This window comes from Lepisosteus oculatus, chromosome 3 (assembly GCF_040954835.1).
Source record: "Lepisosteus oculatus isolate fLepOcu1 chromosome 3, fLepOcu1.hap2, whole genome shotgun sequence".
Lineage (NCBI taxonomy): Eukaryota > Metazoa > Chordata > Actinopteri > Semionotiformes > Lepisosteidae > Lepisosteus > Lepisosteus oculatus.
The window spans coordinates 22,137,010-22,155,225 of record NC_090698.1 but is presented as its reverse complement, the minus strand read 5'-3'; the positions used below and the strand labels follow the sequence as shown (position 1 = coordinate 22,155,225).

Here is an 18,216-nt window from a genome sequence, read left to right as displayed (position 1 = left end):
GTACATTGCATTTTTGGACACTGCAAAATTGAGTTAATTATAATTAAAGAGGTCATGATGGTGTAGTGGTTAGCATTGCTGCCGCACCGTGCTGGCTCTGGGTTCTATTCTGGACTTGGGGTGCTATCTGTGTGGAGCTTGTATGTTTTTGTGAGTTTCCAGTGGGTGCTTCCCCAGTCCAAAGACATACTGGTATGTTAACTGGCTTCTTTGAGAATTGGCCCTCATGTGAATGTATTCATGTCTATATCTGTGTGTGTCCTGTGATGGACTGGCTTCCTGTCCACGATGTAACCTTCTTTGTGCCCATTGCTTGCTGGGATAGGCTCTGGCTCCCCTGCAGCCAGTATTGATTAATTCAACTCATTCATGCATTTTCTAATTGCTGTAAAGACTTGTATAAGATAATTCCGGTAGTCAATATGCTTCCACATTATGTGTGTTTTAATTAACTAAGGATGTCAATTTCTTAAATTGTGCATACCAAATGTGATGCAGTTCTCATGTGCACTGTATGTGCAAATGCCAGAAAAACACCAGAAGTAATTAAAAAGTCACTATATTGATTATTAACTGGATTCTATTCAGTGTATCACCTCATTTATCAGAATCTACATTTTTTCGTTTTGTGATATTTTCTGAAAACAAAAAACACTTTACTTTTCTCTTGGCAGGAAATGTTTTTTTCCAATTATACAGCTGTATACAATTGGAATTAAGCAGCCCTCTGTGTAACAACTTGAACAAATGCTCTATTTGTAGCTAAAATTAACAGAATATTGACGAAATAGAACTTGAGCTTGCTCAATACCTAATTAACTACAGAAAAGCTATGTTTATAAATCTATAAAAGTAACATCTACTGTATAAAGATATCCGTTTGAATCTTTAAGACCGGATAATTCAGTAAGATTTAAAGTTAAAGATTCAAAGTGAATTTATTTTCTATTATGTATTTTTTGGGGTACAGAAGTCGTTCTTTTGTTAAATATGTTAAAAAATAAATGTAAAGGGTGAAAGATTAAGTAAAGAAAAAGATCTTTCAGCCTTATTTTGGCTTTCAGACACAATTTAAATATATCTCTCGACATTTAAGCTTCAGATGCTATCACTAAATTTCAGTTCTTTTCATTTAATGCTATGCTTTTAGACAAAGTAATTGACAAATAAACAATTAACAAACATCAGGATTGATTTGATATATTTGAAACATTAAACACTGATGTAGTGTTTTTCTACTGCTGCTTTATTGGTTTTTAGAAAGTGGGTTGTGACAGAGAAATTGGGTCCAACAAAATGGATGATAAGTGTGGTGTGTGCGGAGGAGATAATTCTCACTGCAGAACTGTCAAGGGAACAATCACCCGCACTCCAAAAAAAGCAGGTAGGATTCTTTTAAGAACAAACCTTTCTTGGACTGCACAAAAACATGGTGACAAACATGGTGTACTGTACAGTATATACCAAGCATTTGATTCACATTTGTTCTTAGTTTTATAGGAACTTTCATGTTATTTTTACCTGTGTCCTTTATTTGATGTTTATTGTTTATACCAAATAAGTCCACTGAGATGGGATTTAATGCCTTTGAGGATAATGAATACTTGTAACTGATCCCCTTATAGACCTATCTGTGTAAGACTATAAAGGTTCAGTTCTTCCAGCTTGTCAGAGGAAGACATTCATTTATGCTCCACTTGCTGTTCTCTGGATAATTTCCAGAGCAGCAGTATCTTTTCAGAATTGTATACAATATTCTAAATGAGACCTTACAAACGAATTGCAACTTTATATCCCTTGAATTCAATTCTACACTTTTGAATCCATATCCTAACATTGTTTGCCTTTTTTATTGCTTCCCCACATTGTCTTTAGGTAAAGAAGGTGTCAACACTAATACCTAAATCTTTTTCCTAAGTAGCATCTTCTAGCTCAGCCTCTCCAGTTTTATATTTCTACCTTCTTTAAATTACCTTTTGGTAAATTCCTGCTCATATCTGCTTTAAGTGTTTTCTGACCAGTGTTTGCCCAGTCTTAAACTTTATCTTAATCTTTTTGAATTTCATCTGCTGCTTTTTTTGTTTGCTAATTTAATAATAAGAATTATTTGTTGGTTTCATCTACAAGCTTGACTGCTTTACTAACTATAAAAGACTATAGACCATCAATCTACATTAAGAAGAGCAGTGGACCTAGTACAGATCCTTTTGGCAAACTAAATCTAAAGGCTCTTGTAATGTGCTGTGTTTGCAATGTAAAAGAGATGAAAGGCATAATGTGTGAATAGGGTTAGAGGAGCTCTTTTACCTACCCTCAGTTTTTTCTTGCATTACTTGGGTTGTTGCTGTGATCTGAGGGTATAATAGTCAAAATACAAATAAGTGAACAGGATAGCTTAATCTTTCAAAAAACACCTGTCATGAATTTAATGAAAACTTGATTTCAGATGTAAGAGTAAATTTGAGTTTCTTTCTCACAATGATATATTGATGTACTATACTGTATATACATACATTGCTTTGAAAGGAGGTCACTGACAAGAACTATTTCTTTTAAGGAGGCAGATTTAGAATGGTACTGAATGGCACACGCCTAAATGTGTGTGTATTGCAGACTGAAAACATTTTTATTGTCAAAATGTATTGTTAAGTAAAATTCAGCATCTGGTATCATTAGTTTAGTGTTCCAATAATCATTTGTAATAGATTAATGGAACATTGCTTAGCTCAGTAATTTATGTTATCTTCACACAATAAGTCTTGTGATCTGTATTTGGATTTAAAATGTAATGGGTCTCCACATTTTATGATCAGTAATATCTGTTTTATTTGCTCAAAACTGACATTGGTTCTAAATCTGCACTTACTGGGACAAGGTAAAGAAAATATAAAATATAGGATTAAGGGCAAGAAATTCTAAATCTTATCTAAACAGACAGTATCTAAAAGTTATAGAATTTTTCCTTTTTAGAGATTTTTTGACCACCAATATCTTAGTATCAAAATGGTTTGAGATCTACATTTGAGCCTCTTTTTAAAATGATTGGGTTTGCAGTTTTAGCATTAAAAAAATTCAGTTCAGCAGCTGATGTGAAGTATGATCTATTCTACTTTAAAAAACCTTGGTCTAGTGATGCGAGGTCAAGTGGCAGGAGGTTAGAATGTGCTTATTAAGGTCCTGCTGCTGTCACAGCTTACTGTGGGTGACATTGCTAACTCCCTGCCTAGCCACCCTTGACTCTTAAGACATTGAAGTCATGACTCATGAAATCTTTCTGACACCAGCTTGTCTGAGTGGGTGTCTGAAGGCAACTCAACAATGCAGGTGATCATCAGAGGAGCAGTGTCCTATTAGCCATTGAACCTCAGTTTTATCTGAGCTGATGTGCTTATTAACAGGTGCTGATTTCAGTGCAAAAGTCAGTATTACATTTTAACGTTTATTCACTAAACAGAGAGCCTGGCTGCAGAAGAGGCTAAAAACTGTTATTTCTTTTTAACAATGTTTGTAACTTAACAATAACACAGGCAGCATGCAGAACAACAAATGTTCCTTCGGAAGAATATGTTCTGGTTGTTGCTTTTCAAACTATTACATATTATGAAGGTAAAAAGATGGAGGAATGCTTCATAGTTTTTCTATCCTTTTTTTAAATTTAAAATTCAACTTTTTTGACAGGAAAACAATTAAGCAAGAGATGCCATAAAGAAAACCATTTGTTGGAAAACAAAACCTGCAAGTATCTAATATTAACTGCTCTTAATTTCTCCCCCCTTAATGTCTTCTATTTCATTGACTGCTTTATCAGTTACTGTAGTATGTTACTTAATCCTTAACATAGAATGGTATTTATGGTATTACAGTTTTAAATCATGAGGGATGGATTTCCCAGCCATTTTCCTTAAAATGATTACTTTCATCCATGGTTTGCTCTTCAAATTTAATTACATACTGACGAAGGAGCAAAATTAAGCTATTGAAAGTAATTTGTTGTATATTTTGAGGGCAAATGCTTGATTAAATTGCAAATGCCTTGTCAATGATTATTAGGAGGTCAATATTCAATAATCTCATCCAGTACAGTTTGAATACAAACAATGACATCAGAGGTATAAGATGGCAATTGGGTTCTGTATATTGTGTTCTGCAATTGTGCAGTGTATAGCTGAATTTTTTTCTATAAAGAAGAGATGTCTGTTATTATATCTGAATACAAATAATTTTCCCAGCTCTGGGCCTCACTGTTAACATTACAATGAAGCACCTATTTGACTTTATTGACCCTTTGAACCCTTTGAATTTTGAACTATTCAGTCAAATCTTCCCACCAGACCCCACGAGATTGCATACAGTATGTCTCTATATAGCCAAACTACTGGAGAGGAAATAGGGGAAGCGATAGTATTAACTTAATGTTAAATTATTTGTTAACATTAATATGCCATTTTTAACAGTAATATACAGATGTTTATACAGTATTATTCTTCATTTTAATAGAAAGATTAAACAGTGAAACTGCCAACAGTAGTCAATGAAAAAGGAGTCATAATCCAAACTAACTCATCAATTTCATTTAAAGGGAAAACAAGAGGAGCATTCTTAATACCTAAAGGAGCTAGAAATGTGTTGCTGAATGAAACAGAGGATTCTAGAAATATTCTTGGTGAGTCACAAAAGATTGCAGAAAACTGGACATCAATGAAGTAGAAAAGAAGGCTATTTTGCAGTATTTCTGCTTCTAACTTATCACTGTTTTACAAATGGCAAAAGGTTTTTCCATTTTTAATGCTATTTAATGCATTTATAACCAACCAGTTTGAAATAATTGTAGCAGCATAATATCAGCAGACACCTGAAAATGGTGGTCTAAGCAGAATGGCTAAAACTTTTGCCTTGAAATGCAGGGGAATTTTCTTCTTCAGACTTGCATGACATAGCATTTTTTAGATATAAAGTAGTGCAAATGCCTTCTACATAGAATGATGTCCAGTTCTGCATGAAAAATTCTCTTCATTGCTCAACTAACTGCTTCTATTATCTTTTTTTTAAATCTGTGCTTTCATCACTGATCAAAATACTTACAAAGGTTACCTTAAGATGTTTGACATCCAAGCTGGTGCTAGACATGTGATCATTCAAGAACATGAGGGTTCTCCTCACATTCTTGGTAAGTGACATTTAATGCCAGATTGAAATCGTGGAGAGATATTTACAAATATTTGCAACTGAGTAGTTCCTCAATAAAGTAAGAAACAAAATAGGTTCAATATCAAATATTATCCTGTATAACACTGTGATTTAGTTTGGTTGTGGTAATGGAAGGAGGTATGATTTTGAGAAAAAAAAACAGTGTAGATGTCAATAATCAATATTTGTTTTACAAAAGGCACTTCACCAAGGCTGTGCCAGAAGGCCTTTACATTCAAAGCTAAGCTCAAACACATCAATAAAACAGAAGTATTCATCAGAGAGAATATTGCCAAAGAAGATGGAATTTCTGGTGGCCTTTCAGAGTTTCTTACTAAAATACTTAAGAAAGTTTCATAATTATGAGAGATAAAACTAGTGAAAGATGAGGAACTTGGTCTTGATGAGTGAAAATCACCACATGATGATAAATCTTTGCTCGTTCACCCTATCTGAATGTTTTAATTACAATCATCATTACAGAATACAAGTACCAGCACTCATACCTGCATTACAATACTTTTAATATGCTGGAAATGGATAATAGTGGTTGTATTTATTTATGTGGCATTGGTTGGAAAAAAGTAAAATAACATACTTTGAAACTGAAACAATATGCCACAGTAAGTATAAACAGTTTCCCAGTAACTGCTAAAGAAACAGACCTTAATTGCACATCCAGATCAACAGAACACCAATTAAAGTGCTCCTCACAGCTTCTGCTACTTCCTTCATTGCAAAGATTAATTGGTGTAGGATGCTTTATCTTAAAGTGATCCAGACTAAAAATACCTAGAAAGCTATTGTTTAGAATAAGGAAAAAGATCGATCAAACTAAAAACACAATGCCCACTTGAAATAATACTTATTTTGCAGCAATTTAACTTTTTAAGATAATTGCTGTTATTTTTGGCACTACTTTACATCTAGATTGTAAGCATTGATGTTTCCCATTCCACTTTATTTTTTGTAGACATCCACATAGTCTTTTTTATTTTTAATGTGCAGATATATATTAAAATGGAAATATATTCAAATAACAGTATAAAATTGTTATTTTTCCATACCATGAAACATAATTCATTCTGTCCCACCTGCATTTATTATACATGCTAAATGTAGATATTTTAAAATGTTTCTGACAGGCAATGCAATGAATCACCAATCATGAATCATGCAATGAAGTTAAGAACATTTTCTTTGAGAAACATGTGTCATTGAACTACTGCTGCTTTGCTGTTAGGGGAACACAGTAATTTCACACTAGTCTTAAGTATTAGATTACTAGTCAAAAGTAATTGATCAGGACAGAAGTTTCTTAAAAACATACTAAATTATACATTGTGATTCTATTATGTTTCAGTGTAGTAGAACTACACTTGTAGTAGAAATACATACAGTAATTGCATAATTTGTATATAACATGCATAGTCATAATACATTATATTAGAAGTCAAAAGGGATCAATTTATTCCAAGAGCAACGTCTTAGCTACAGCTGAAATTCAACAATAGATATTCAAATTTTACTTGATAGGCATTCAAGTTGTTACTTTGGCTTACTTTACAGGTACAGTATGCATCATTTGTGGCAAGTTTTGACTACGTTTTCATTAAGAAACTACAAATTTCCATTGCTTACAGTGGAAAATGTATGATGTATTATGATAGTGAAATTAGATGTATTTAATAATTTCTTTCTTTCAATTTCTTAGTACAAAAAATAAGATTTTTGCATTCTTAAATGAAAGACAATAAATGACTGCCCTTTGTATGAAAAAAGCTGTTGTCAAATTAGTTGAACTGCATTTTAACCTTCTAGATAAGATGTCTCTTTGCACTTTTCTTCACTGCACCTTTCTTGGAGCTTTGTAGATTAAAAAAACACATCTATTATTGTGCGCCTATAGAAACTAGTTACTATTCTTTCTTAAATACTTTTACTTGTGTTTGGCATCGTGTAATATAAGATATGTATTACAATAGTATATGATGTTCATTGATGTATGAGTGTAAGGTAATTTTTATTAAATTAAGTGATATATATATATTTCACTATTTTTGCTCCTATTTTCAACTCCTAATTTGATTTAAAGGTATGTTTTTGTTTTAAATTATGTGAGGATCTAGGAATATATAGCAAATTATGGAAAGCACATGATACTATTTACAATAAATGTTAATCATTAAATCCTTTACAGTAGTATAGTGATTTTATATGTTTAATATAATTTTAATATATTTAAATAAAATTGAATTTAGAATTAAATGAACAGCACACAATATATGATACTGAAAAAAATATTCAATTCACAATATTGATCCTGCAAGAACAATCTAATTTGATGCTGGAGATGAAAGTGTGAAATCTCCTCTAAATCAGGACATTTGACACAATGTATAGGTAAACAGTGAAAAAATATATCAAGGATAATCTCTTTTTTGTTGAAAGCGTGCACTTTATCCATAAGAGAGATGTATATCTTTTCAAATGTATGTATGCAGAATAAACAAAGAAACGGCTGATTGACCTAACTACACATCTGCACTAAAAGGGTGTTGTTTAATTAACAGCAACAGCCAAAATGAATTTGCTAGAAAGGATTAGCTAGTTTCAGGTTAAATAATTCCTTGAATTAATAAAATATTTTCATGTGAGTGAAATGGGCAAATGAATTTTAGAACCAGCATTACATTACATTTGATTATTTCTATTGACTGTTTCAATATCAGCTTCAGAAATCAGGTTTTTCGGTGGAGTTGGGCTGAAATACAATTCTTATTTCCTTATGAAAATAACCAAAGGCTTGATGTGTACTAATTCTCAATAGGAACTGTATGTCATCTATGGTTATTTTCATCAGAGCAGGAATAAGGGTATAAATCTCAACCAATTCATTTTTTGTACATGTGTTAGTTACATCTTATGACATGTGCTTTACAGGAATCAGTACAATAAATCTTTCACTGATTGACATTGTTAATGATAAGATGAAAGATGTCTTCTAACAAATTATTGATTTCAGCTATCAAGAACCAAGCAACAGGACATTATATTCTAAATGGGAAGGGAGAGGAAACAAAATCAAGGAGCTTTATTGAGCTTGGAGTGGAGTGGGACTACAGCATGGAGGACAACATGGAGACTCTTCAAACAGATGGGCCCCTGCACGACACTGTCATTGTTTTGGTAACTGAAATTTTTAAGCCCTCTCTTATGGTGCTTTGTTACTTGGTGAAGTTGTACACATTATGTTTTAGAATAGTAAACAATTTTCTAAGTGCTTCATCCAATTTGCCATTGCAGGGATGCCGGAGCCTATCTTGGCAAGCAGCGGGCACGAGGTGGAGCACGCCCCGCATGGGCGCCAGTCCATCATAGGGCACACACAGACATGCACACACTCACACCAGGGCCAGGTCTCCCACAAGCCAGCTAACATAACAGTATGTTTTTGGACTGTGGAAGGAAACTGGAACACTGAGAGGAACACAATGCAAACATGGGGAGAACAAATTGCACCCCGGGTACAGTATTGAACCCAGAGCCCCTAATGGACAATTTTAAAAAGAATTTGGAGACTTACAAAGCACCCAATAGCAGATCTCATCTGATAGAGTTTATGAGACTGAATGATGTATATGATGTACTGTATGGGAACAGGAATATATTACAAATGTTATAGTCTTGGATATCTCTATATATTTTACTTTAAACATTTAGTTTTCCTCTTCATTTTTTAATGTAGTGTCTGATAGATTAGACATGAGTTTCTACAATGTTTATTTGCTTATTTCCCTGAAGAATAGATAAGTATGAATAATTTCTACAATTCTATTCAAGGAACAAATACTATAACTAACGAGCACTTCAGGCTGCATTGCTGTTAAGGGAACAGAATTGTTACGATCCCTGCCTCTCGGCAACGGAGGAGGCAGAAGTAGGTGTAGCCCCTATCCATCAGTTCACCTATCAGTTTTCCCATTCACCACCACACCCCCGTCTCATCCTACTTAAACACCTGTCCTTCCCTACCTCGTTGCTCAGTATTGGTTTTCCCTTTCGAGCTTCCTGGTTGCGCTTCATCTACTCTGTGTTTGTCTTGGATTTCGGTTTGCGGTTTTTCCCTTTTGACTTCGGCTTTTCGGATCTCGGCTTGGATTGGTACTTTCGCTCTATTTTGGATCACTGGCTACCTCTGGATTCTCGGATTGCTCTACGGACTACGACTTCGGATCACGCTTCGGCTTCGGTACTCGTTCCCTTTCGGATATCTTGCTTCCCCTGGACTCTCGGCTCGTTCCTAAGACTACGGTTTGCTTTCGGATTACGACTTGGCTTTGTTCGGTCCTGCAAGTGGGTTCACTCACTGGTTCGGTCCCTGTTACCGAACCCATAACAAGAATAATAGCAGCTTTCATTTTCTTTGAGCTAAATCACTCAATTATTATGATTTTACATTAATGAGATGAGAATCCAATAGAAATTGAACTTGGACTGAGAACAAGTTTACTATTTTACAATGACATTCTTGGTAGAGCAAAAACTGTGTACAAAAGCAAAGACGTAAATTGCCTTTGAAACTTTGCTAACCTGTAATGTATTTATCTAAATTTAGTATTTCACAATCAAATACTGTATGAGAAGGAATATTTAAATTGTATTTTTAATAAATGTATCAAATTTAAGAAAAGTTTATTCATGAACAGAAACATTCATTAGATTAATTGATTATCTGGTATTTTTCCTTACATTAGAAAATCTCACAAAAATGATCATTTTTGACATCTCTATATTTAAAACAGCTTAAACATTTAAATAGATTTCTAGGACAGCAGGCTTTGGATATTCATCCCTTGTTCTTGTTTGTTTTTATCAGGCGCTTTACAGATGCAGCCATTCAAAATGGGTGAAGTATTTCGCGGCATACCCCAGTGGGCGTGTCGCGGTATCACGCAGTATCACGCGTCATTTGATGCTCTGCCGGAAACTATCCGGCGTCACCTTGTAAAACCGCCAGGGGGAGCTTAACCTCTCATGTACAGCATTTGAGCCTTTAATTTTGAACTGTGTATTACAGCATGTTAATCATCAGTCATTAAAATGTTGGTATATTTTATGAAAGCAAGATTGCTCAGTTGGACAAAAGTACACAACCTACCTTTATCAGAAATATTTATGCATCAAAGCCTTTACTGAAGATATTACTAATAGTATTAATAATGGATGGCTTTGGACAAGGTGTATACTCAAAGTATAATTTCTTTAGCACATTTGTACAAGCACTTGGAATCTGTCCAAGCCATACTTTGTCAGGCATTTTGTTTTACTTCAACGGGCATAAAAACTTCCTTGCATTTAACAGGGCGTTTCATAATTTCTAACTACGAAAATTATTTAAAATGCGACACTTATCATTCAACTAGAGCTCAAAATATCACAAGGATCCTCAAGAGCACAGCAAAGAGTGTATTAAAAGACATTTGTATTTATCAATGCTTTCTTTTCCGTATACCAGATTTTATGGAACCACTTCAGAAGGGTGTCAGCCAGTCAGATTCCAGGAATCGGTACTTTAAAGGAAAAATACACACCGGTATTCCATTTCTCCCTAACGATTTTAAGCATTGAAGTATTTAACTAGCATGTGAAATAGCGTGTGAAAAAGTGGTAGTTTTAAGCTTTTCTGCCAATATAATATGGAATCGCATATCTAAAGAATTTAATAACGGTATGATTATATTCGTGTACTGCGACAGGGCTTTGTAGGGCTGTTTTGCCTCCCTGTTCATGCGAGTTGTCTTGTAGCCTACTGGTCTACGTGCGTGACTAACAACGCACAGGTTGTGTGTTCGAATCCAGCTGGTGCTGGACTTTTCTTTTAACAAACATTTCTTCGAAAAAATAGAATAGCGATATTATGGACAATCAATTGACTTTTATATTTCAAAATATCGCAACATGATCGATTCTTACTCATTTTTTATAACAATGAATAGTCACCTTCTTCCCTTCTGACAGCGGTTCCTGCTTCTATTATGTGTGTGTGTGCAACAGAGTAAATTTTTATAGAGAAATGGAGGCTGGACAGTATGCGTTACAATATAAACATTTATATTGATTTAAATCGTGTTCTGATTTAAATCGCAAACGCGTGTTTATGTGTTTTTTAATCGTAATCAGGCTAATGCATTTCTACATTTTCTGTATGAACCAGCTTAGAGGTTCATACAGAAAGACAGCTTGTGTTTAAATTGAGTGTAAGGTAATTTATGCTTCTAAAGTCATGGTCAGCATTTATTATTGTACTGTGCTGTAAACTTTTTCTGTGCCTAGTCACATTATTTTATAGCGTTTTTATTGCGTTATTTAATCCGGTGGCGCTGTGTGTTAGTTTCCTGACTCCCATGTCACATGGTCTGTGATTGAATCCCATGGAACTATGACTTTATTTTTTAACAAACATTTCTTTGAAAAAATGAAACATTTCCCTTGGTCAGAGATTAAATAAAACCTCACTCGCACCAAACAAATTTATATTTTTAAATATCACAACATGATCGAATTTAAGTTTTTTTAATAACAATGAATAGTCACCTATGTGTTACAAAATATACATTTATATTGATTTGAATCGCGTTTTGATTTAAATCGTAAACGCGTGTTTAAATATATGTGTTTAAAGGCGATATACTGTATAAGCTGATAAAGTTTAGACTAACTGTATTCTAGCCTGTATTACAACAGAACATTGGACAATGCAACGTAAATTGCAAAAATGCACTTGGAATCTGTCCAAGCCCTCCTAAAAAAATTATTTAAACTGCGACACTGATCATTCATCTCTAAATAAACTTTATTTTATATAGCATTTTAAGCGAATAGGTAATTAGATTGCTCATAAACCTAATCGCTTTTTCTACATAAACACAGTATGATTGCTCTCTGAAAATGCTTTTCCTTTATATTTAGGCTCAGATTTCAACTATAGATCGTATTATTATAAACTTTCTTGGAAAAATGTATTTTATGTAAACCATGTTTGCTATTAATTCATTTAGGGCTAAAATACGTTCATTGTCTTCCAATCGAGTTGAGTTGACATTGGAAGCTTGCCACTCCCGGACTGTTAAACCAATGCATTAGCATGTTAAAGCGATTCTATTGAGGGAGCCCAGCTACCACTTAACACTGTACTTCCTACTTTGAAAATACCTGTGAAAGCGGTTTAATTCCAGCGAAAGACACCCCCCCCTCAAGAACCAAGTAAGCAGTAATGCTTTAAGTTGAAAATCGAGGTAGATTTTGAGGATGATAAAGAGGATAAACTGGGATGGGAGGAGGGTTTGGTTTTGCATAAGGGGCGGGGTTATGATAATTGGAGGAATTTGCGAGAGTATAATGGATTGATATATCTGATTTTGTATTGTGGTCGTTATCTATGTTTTTGGTTGGTATTATGTTTATATGGTTGTTTTTGTTGGTTGGTTGTTATTATGGTTATTAATAATACGATCTATAGTTGAAATCTGAGCCTAAATAAAAAGAAAAAGCAAGTGATTAGGTTTATGAGCAATCTAATTACTTATTTGTTTAAAACGCTATATAAAATAAAGTTTATTATTAATTTGCTAGACAGAGCGGTGAATATTATTATGCATAAGACAAAGATTTCTTGAGATACGCGATTCCATATTATATTCCCTTTTAATCAAATTCTAAAAGTATGCTTGTTGACTCCGGTATCACGTTAGTTAAAGACTTCGAAGCTTACAATGTTTAGGGAGAAATGGAATACTGGTGTGTATTTTTTTCTTTAAAGTACCAAGCTATATACTATATGTTTATGTTCCAAAATTAATATCGTTTATGGCCTTCACACGCGTTACAGTATGCTCCTATTCTTTTTATGCTCAGCTACTAAGATTTGAAGTGGTAAAATTAAATATCTACAACGGGCACAGTAAAGACGTTTACATTAAGTCTTTCTACGACAGACCAACAGACCACTAGTGCCCCTGTCGGTCAACCAATCACGTACCGCGGTACCCAGCGTCATCTTGCGTCATGATACGCGACACCGCAGCCAATTACCTGCGGTACATGTCTGTACCGCGCACTTTGAATGGCTGGATCTGTATGTGTCTTTTGTATTTTTCCATGCTTCCAAAGTTGTGCAGTCTAGATTTGATTGGCAATTTGAAATTTTCCCTTTCCCGATGGCCTTTGAAGGACTGGCGTCCAAACCATTTGAGGAGCACTTGTGTGCTCTTAGTCCCTTCTTGAACCCTATGCTTTCAGAATAGGCTCTGGCTTTTTGCAATGTTCATCAGGATAAGTGGCATGCTGATAATGGATTGTTGAATAGAACATTTCTATAGAAAATTTATTTAAATGTATTCACGTTTCTCCAAAACATTTTATAATTAACTTTTAATGGTAAATTTACATTTCAAACATCATAAGCAGTAACCCATTTATAATTCATGTCAGACATTGCCCTTTTCAGTGCTGGGCATGACATTCATAAATAGCCTCTTCAAGCACAGTGTTTCCCACCATATTTATAGTTTTTGTTTTAAAATGAGAAAAGCAAAAATATACCACACATTTACGATGGGATAGGAAAGATTGATAAGATTGATTAAAAAGCCTACTTATGGGGAAAAGGTTTATTTTGATACATAAGTACATTCTTTACACAGTGAGAGGAAGCAAAATAATACAGGAATATTTAGTTAAGTGAATGCAGGGATTGTTTTGTTGGCCTCATTTAAGTTATTATGTTCACATTTGGTTACCACATTAAGAAGACTTTGCTGTTGTGTAATAAGTCTAGAAAACAGCAATAAAATGCATTCACCCTAGACTGACAAGATAAAATAATGTTTTAGAAAAATGGGCCTGATGCAAAGATTCCAAATTCTTTTATATAATAAGGGGTATAAGTTGAACAATAACTTGTGGGAGTCTGGAACAGCCTACACAGCCCTGTTGTAAGACTGGATTCTTTCAAGAAATGGCTGAAAGATCTTTAAGTTAGCTACACACCAAATGAGATAAGTGGTCACCTCTTCTTTGCAGACTTTGTTCTTACTCTTTACACGTTTATACATTTTTAAATCTTAAAACAGGTAAATTAAACTCAATGTGTAATTTAAACATTTTGGAACAATGTAAAATTAAATTTTGGACTTTCTGCTTTCCATTATGGAATTTTCTATCAGAACTGATATTGAAATGAGACAGACCCTTATCACCTCTAATTGAAACAGATATTCTGTTTCTTAGCTGTGCTTAAAATCTGTGTTAGTGGCAGCAGCCTTTTATGAAATGTCACATAGCATAACAAAGGATATGGCAATTTCTAAAAGATGCTTGTATATCAAAGTCTCCTCAAAATTATTCATCATGGCAATGATCGTTTGCATCATGCATGCCTCAAAGATGAAATCTCATTACTTCTCATTTTTTTTCAATTCACCAATACTTAAGTTCTTTTTTACCTAGTTCTTATGACTTTCTGATATGAATTGAAGTCTTGGTCTGTCACTTTGAGGTACAGTATGTGTGAAACATCTAAGAACCATGAAATTGCACTAGAATACAGAACCACACAAAGTAAATCTGTTCTCTTTGAAGGAGGCCTTTAGCAATGTGAAACCAAATGCACTTGAAAATGAACTGCCTGAAGCAGCAAGACAAAATGTATAAATGACATGCTTTGGCAAGCACAAAGAAATGACACTAATGCCCAAGTTCAGATACATAGTAGCCATTATAAGGAGAAAGATATGAACTGAATAGCTATTTTGTCTTATTTTGTTATAATTGCTCTTTCTAGTACATCACTGACACAAAGACAGTTTTGTAAAGCTGTTCTGTGAATACTTCTCCAAATGTTGTGTATTTCACCACACTCTAATTGTGTAAGATTCATAAACAGCAAATATTGAAATAATATGAAATACTCTTATTGTGTCCATTTGGTTTGAAACAGTAGAGGCAAAAAGTAAAGAAACACACAATAAAAAAGTCCTTAAGACAACTTTGTTTCCTACACATTGCAAATTTTAACAAAACTATTTGAAGTTATTTTTGTATGTATTTAAAGAATAGTTATTAAAATTGACTACAAACAAAAAATAATGTTTAATATTGTAATATTTAAATAATCAAGGCTCTTAAACTAAACTACCTTGCTATAGTTATATACAGTATTTTTAACATACTTAAAATAGGTATTTAGGTTATAGTGACATATTTTAGTTAAATGTAAATACATTTTACATTGTGGTGTTAATCTGTATCGGTACTCTGTTGTAACACTTTAGAAAAATCTGCTCATTTAATGTTATGTTATTCAACCAATGTTGTGTTTAGATAAATGGTTCCCATTTACGGTTAGAAGACATGGGAGTTTCTAAGAAGTCAGTGACTTACTGTAAGCTGCCTTTAAGGCATTGGCATTTAAGTACTGTAGCACCAAAAGCCATACTTAGCATTTTAAATATCAGTTTTGTCTTTGTTTTTATTTCAATTTCTCGTACATTTTTGAGGAAGCAACATTTTTGTTTTTGTTTGGATTTAAATTACAGAGAGCTGTGAATGATGTAAATTCAGTAGGATAACTCTTATTTCTTACTATCTCACCTAATGAGAAACCTTAAAGGAATGTACTACAGCCTAGACTGATCTTGCTCAAAGCATGTAAAGGTACTGTACTGTATATGGATCCTCAAGTGTCCATTGGGTTAGGCAGATTACAGAATTGAGAATGAGATGCTCAATGTGATTGCAGCTGTTCTGCCTACCTGATTTCTGATTGGTATTTACTCAAGAGTATTTTGAGTTGTTTAAAAAATAATAATGGTTACAATTGAGAAAAGAACATCTGGTTATTTTTTTGGTAGTAGCTAATTGATCCAAGGAACCAGCTGGTTCCTGAGAGAAATCAGGAGATCAGCTCTAACATGGCTGAATAGCTTGTCCCGTAGTCTTACAACTCATAAATAACAGCCTCCTGTTTGTGCTTTTAAAAGCACATACAATAGCTTCCACTTGTGTCCTTTAAATAAGATATACAGTGTTTTAAAATTCCCAGGTTATTCTGATAATCAAAATAAATTATTGTTCCCTACCTCCCAAGAGTTCCTTGAGAGAGCTTGAATGAGATCCTTGCAAAGTGTATTTATGAAGAATCATGCTCTTTTTAGTTCTTATGTTTAACGAGTGAACCATACTGTATTTGTCAGCACCATTTCTAATTCCTGCGATAGATTTCATTCTTTGGATGTCAGCCAAAAGAATAATAAATCCATGCATACTGTACATGAGTATTTAATATCTTGAGCTTAATATCAAAATTATGAAGAAGCTGCTTCATACTAACTGGTCTCCTTTGATTTGTGTTAAAAACTCTGAGATGAATGTTGCAGCTCTCTTACACATATGAAAGCCATCTGACATCAGCCTCCATATTCATTTCACTGGAATTTAGGCAGTCAATACTTTCTGTTAATACTGGAAGTCAGCAGACAACTGTTTCATGATATAAACAAGACTTTGAGGCTCAAGAAGGGCTTTAGCAGGTCAACAAAGAGATGACATGTATTGATGGAATTTAAAAAAGGCTTGTCTTGAGTACATCTTCATAGTTTTGCATGTTGATTTAACATGATTTAACATGCACTATCCAAACATTGATGTGGGTGTTTTTTTTCAGTACCATAAAGCTTTAACTTCATTTTTTTCTTCCCTTAGATCATACCTCGGGACAATGAGACCAAATCTAGCCTGACATACAAATATATTGTACATGAGGACTCTTTATCTAATATCAGTAATAATGATGTAATCCAGGAAGATGCCTATGAATGGGCACTGAAGAGCTGGTCACAGTGCTCTCAACCCTGCGCTGGAGGTAATATGACTTCTCTACCTAGATATTCATGGTAGGGATCATGCCTATATCATTGCTACCCCAATCACATCCTCATATGATTAAATATGTTTTGGTTCTTGCATACATTCTAATCATTTTGGACTATTTATGAATATGTACAGTAAATATAGCTAAAGTCAGTAGGTGAGCTGTAGTGTATTTCAATGTCATGAACATTGTTCTCCAGCAGTGACTCACAAATGATACATATTTTTATTATTTAAAAAATTATCTTACTTGCATGGGAACATCTTTATTTTCCCTGACTTTCAGGAGACCACAAGATTCAACACAGGCAAAGAGATATTCTTATTAAAGAAAACTGCATGTGGAGAATAAGGAAGAAGAGACATTCTTTTCCAGCTCACCTACCCATGCAGCCATTCATCTTTTGACACACTGCAAGCAATCCAGGGCTTCTCTGGAAAGTTAGTCCTGACTGGAGGATCAATGCACCATACTAGCAACTCATTTTTTGTTCCACAGAACAGAAGTATTAATTATGCTGACAGTCTGCAACAGTGAAGAAAATACCCAAAATAATGAAGATTATCATTATCATTATCACTGCTGGAAGCAGTGTCTTTGTGTCAGAAATGAGAATTCCTTGAGATGAGGGTCACTGCTGGAAATTAAAGTTTGCAAAGCTGGACGTTCTGTACTACAAGTTTTCTTGAAGTGTTTGGCTTCTGATATGACAAATGCATATTTATAATTGTGCACAAATCATCCAAAAACTGAGCTTCCTAATGTGAATGACCTACTCAGAAACACAAAATCTAAAATTAGTTTAAAGAAGCTTATGTTAAATGTTTCATGTGGTGGCGGAAGACTCTTTATTATCTGCACTGGAATATTTGAACCTTTGATACCACTCTTACCATAGTAATATTGGAAAACCGTTTATGGAACTACAAGGAAGTTTTTTTTAAGAGAGAGATATTATATTAATTTAAGCTTATTTGCACTCCTTTTATCTGTATTTTCCAATTATAAATTTTATGTTCTATGGATACTCTTCCAGATATTGCAATTAAGTTTGTTATCTGTTTAACATGTCAATGTACCAATTGTTTTTAATACAG

At 33.9% G+C, this 18,216-nt stretch overlaps 1 protein-coding gene across 4 annotated transcripts in view; it reads left to right on the top strand.

Annotated features, from left to right (window-relative positions):
• adamts3 (ADAM metallopeptidase with thrombospondin type 1 motif, 3) overlaps positions 1–18,216 on the top strand; it is a 98,767-nt gene that overhangs the window by 71,072 nt on the left and 9,479 nt on the right. The window contains exons 15-21 of one of the 4 annotated variants that reach the window (XM_015340174.2): positions 1,261–1,384; positions 3,679–3,735; positions 4,580–4,663; positions 5,087–5,167; positions 8,213–8,376; positions 16,951–17,110; positions 17,405–18,186. In XM_015340174.2, the coding sequence (XP_015195660.1) occupies positions 1,261–1,384; positions 3,679–3,735; positions 4,580–4,663; positions 5,087–5,167; positions 8,213–8,376; positions 16,951–17,110; positions 17,405–17,526 (792 nt within the window). In that variant the 3' untranslated portion in view covers positions 17,527–18,186. Of the gene's footprint in view, positions 1–1,260; positions 1,385–3,678; positions 3,736–4,579; positions 4,664–5,086; positions 5,168–8,212; positions 8,377–16,950; positions 17,111–17,404; positions 18,187–18,216 lie in introns of those variants that run through there. The other 3 variants (XM_015340172.2, XM_015340173.2, XM_006627191.3) reach the window with 3 other exon arrangements.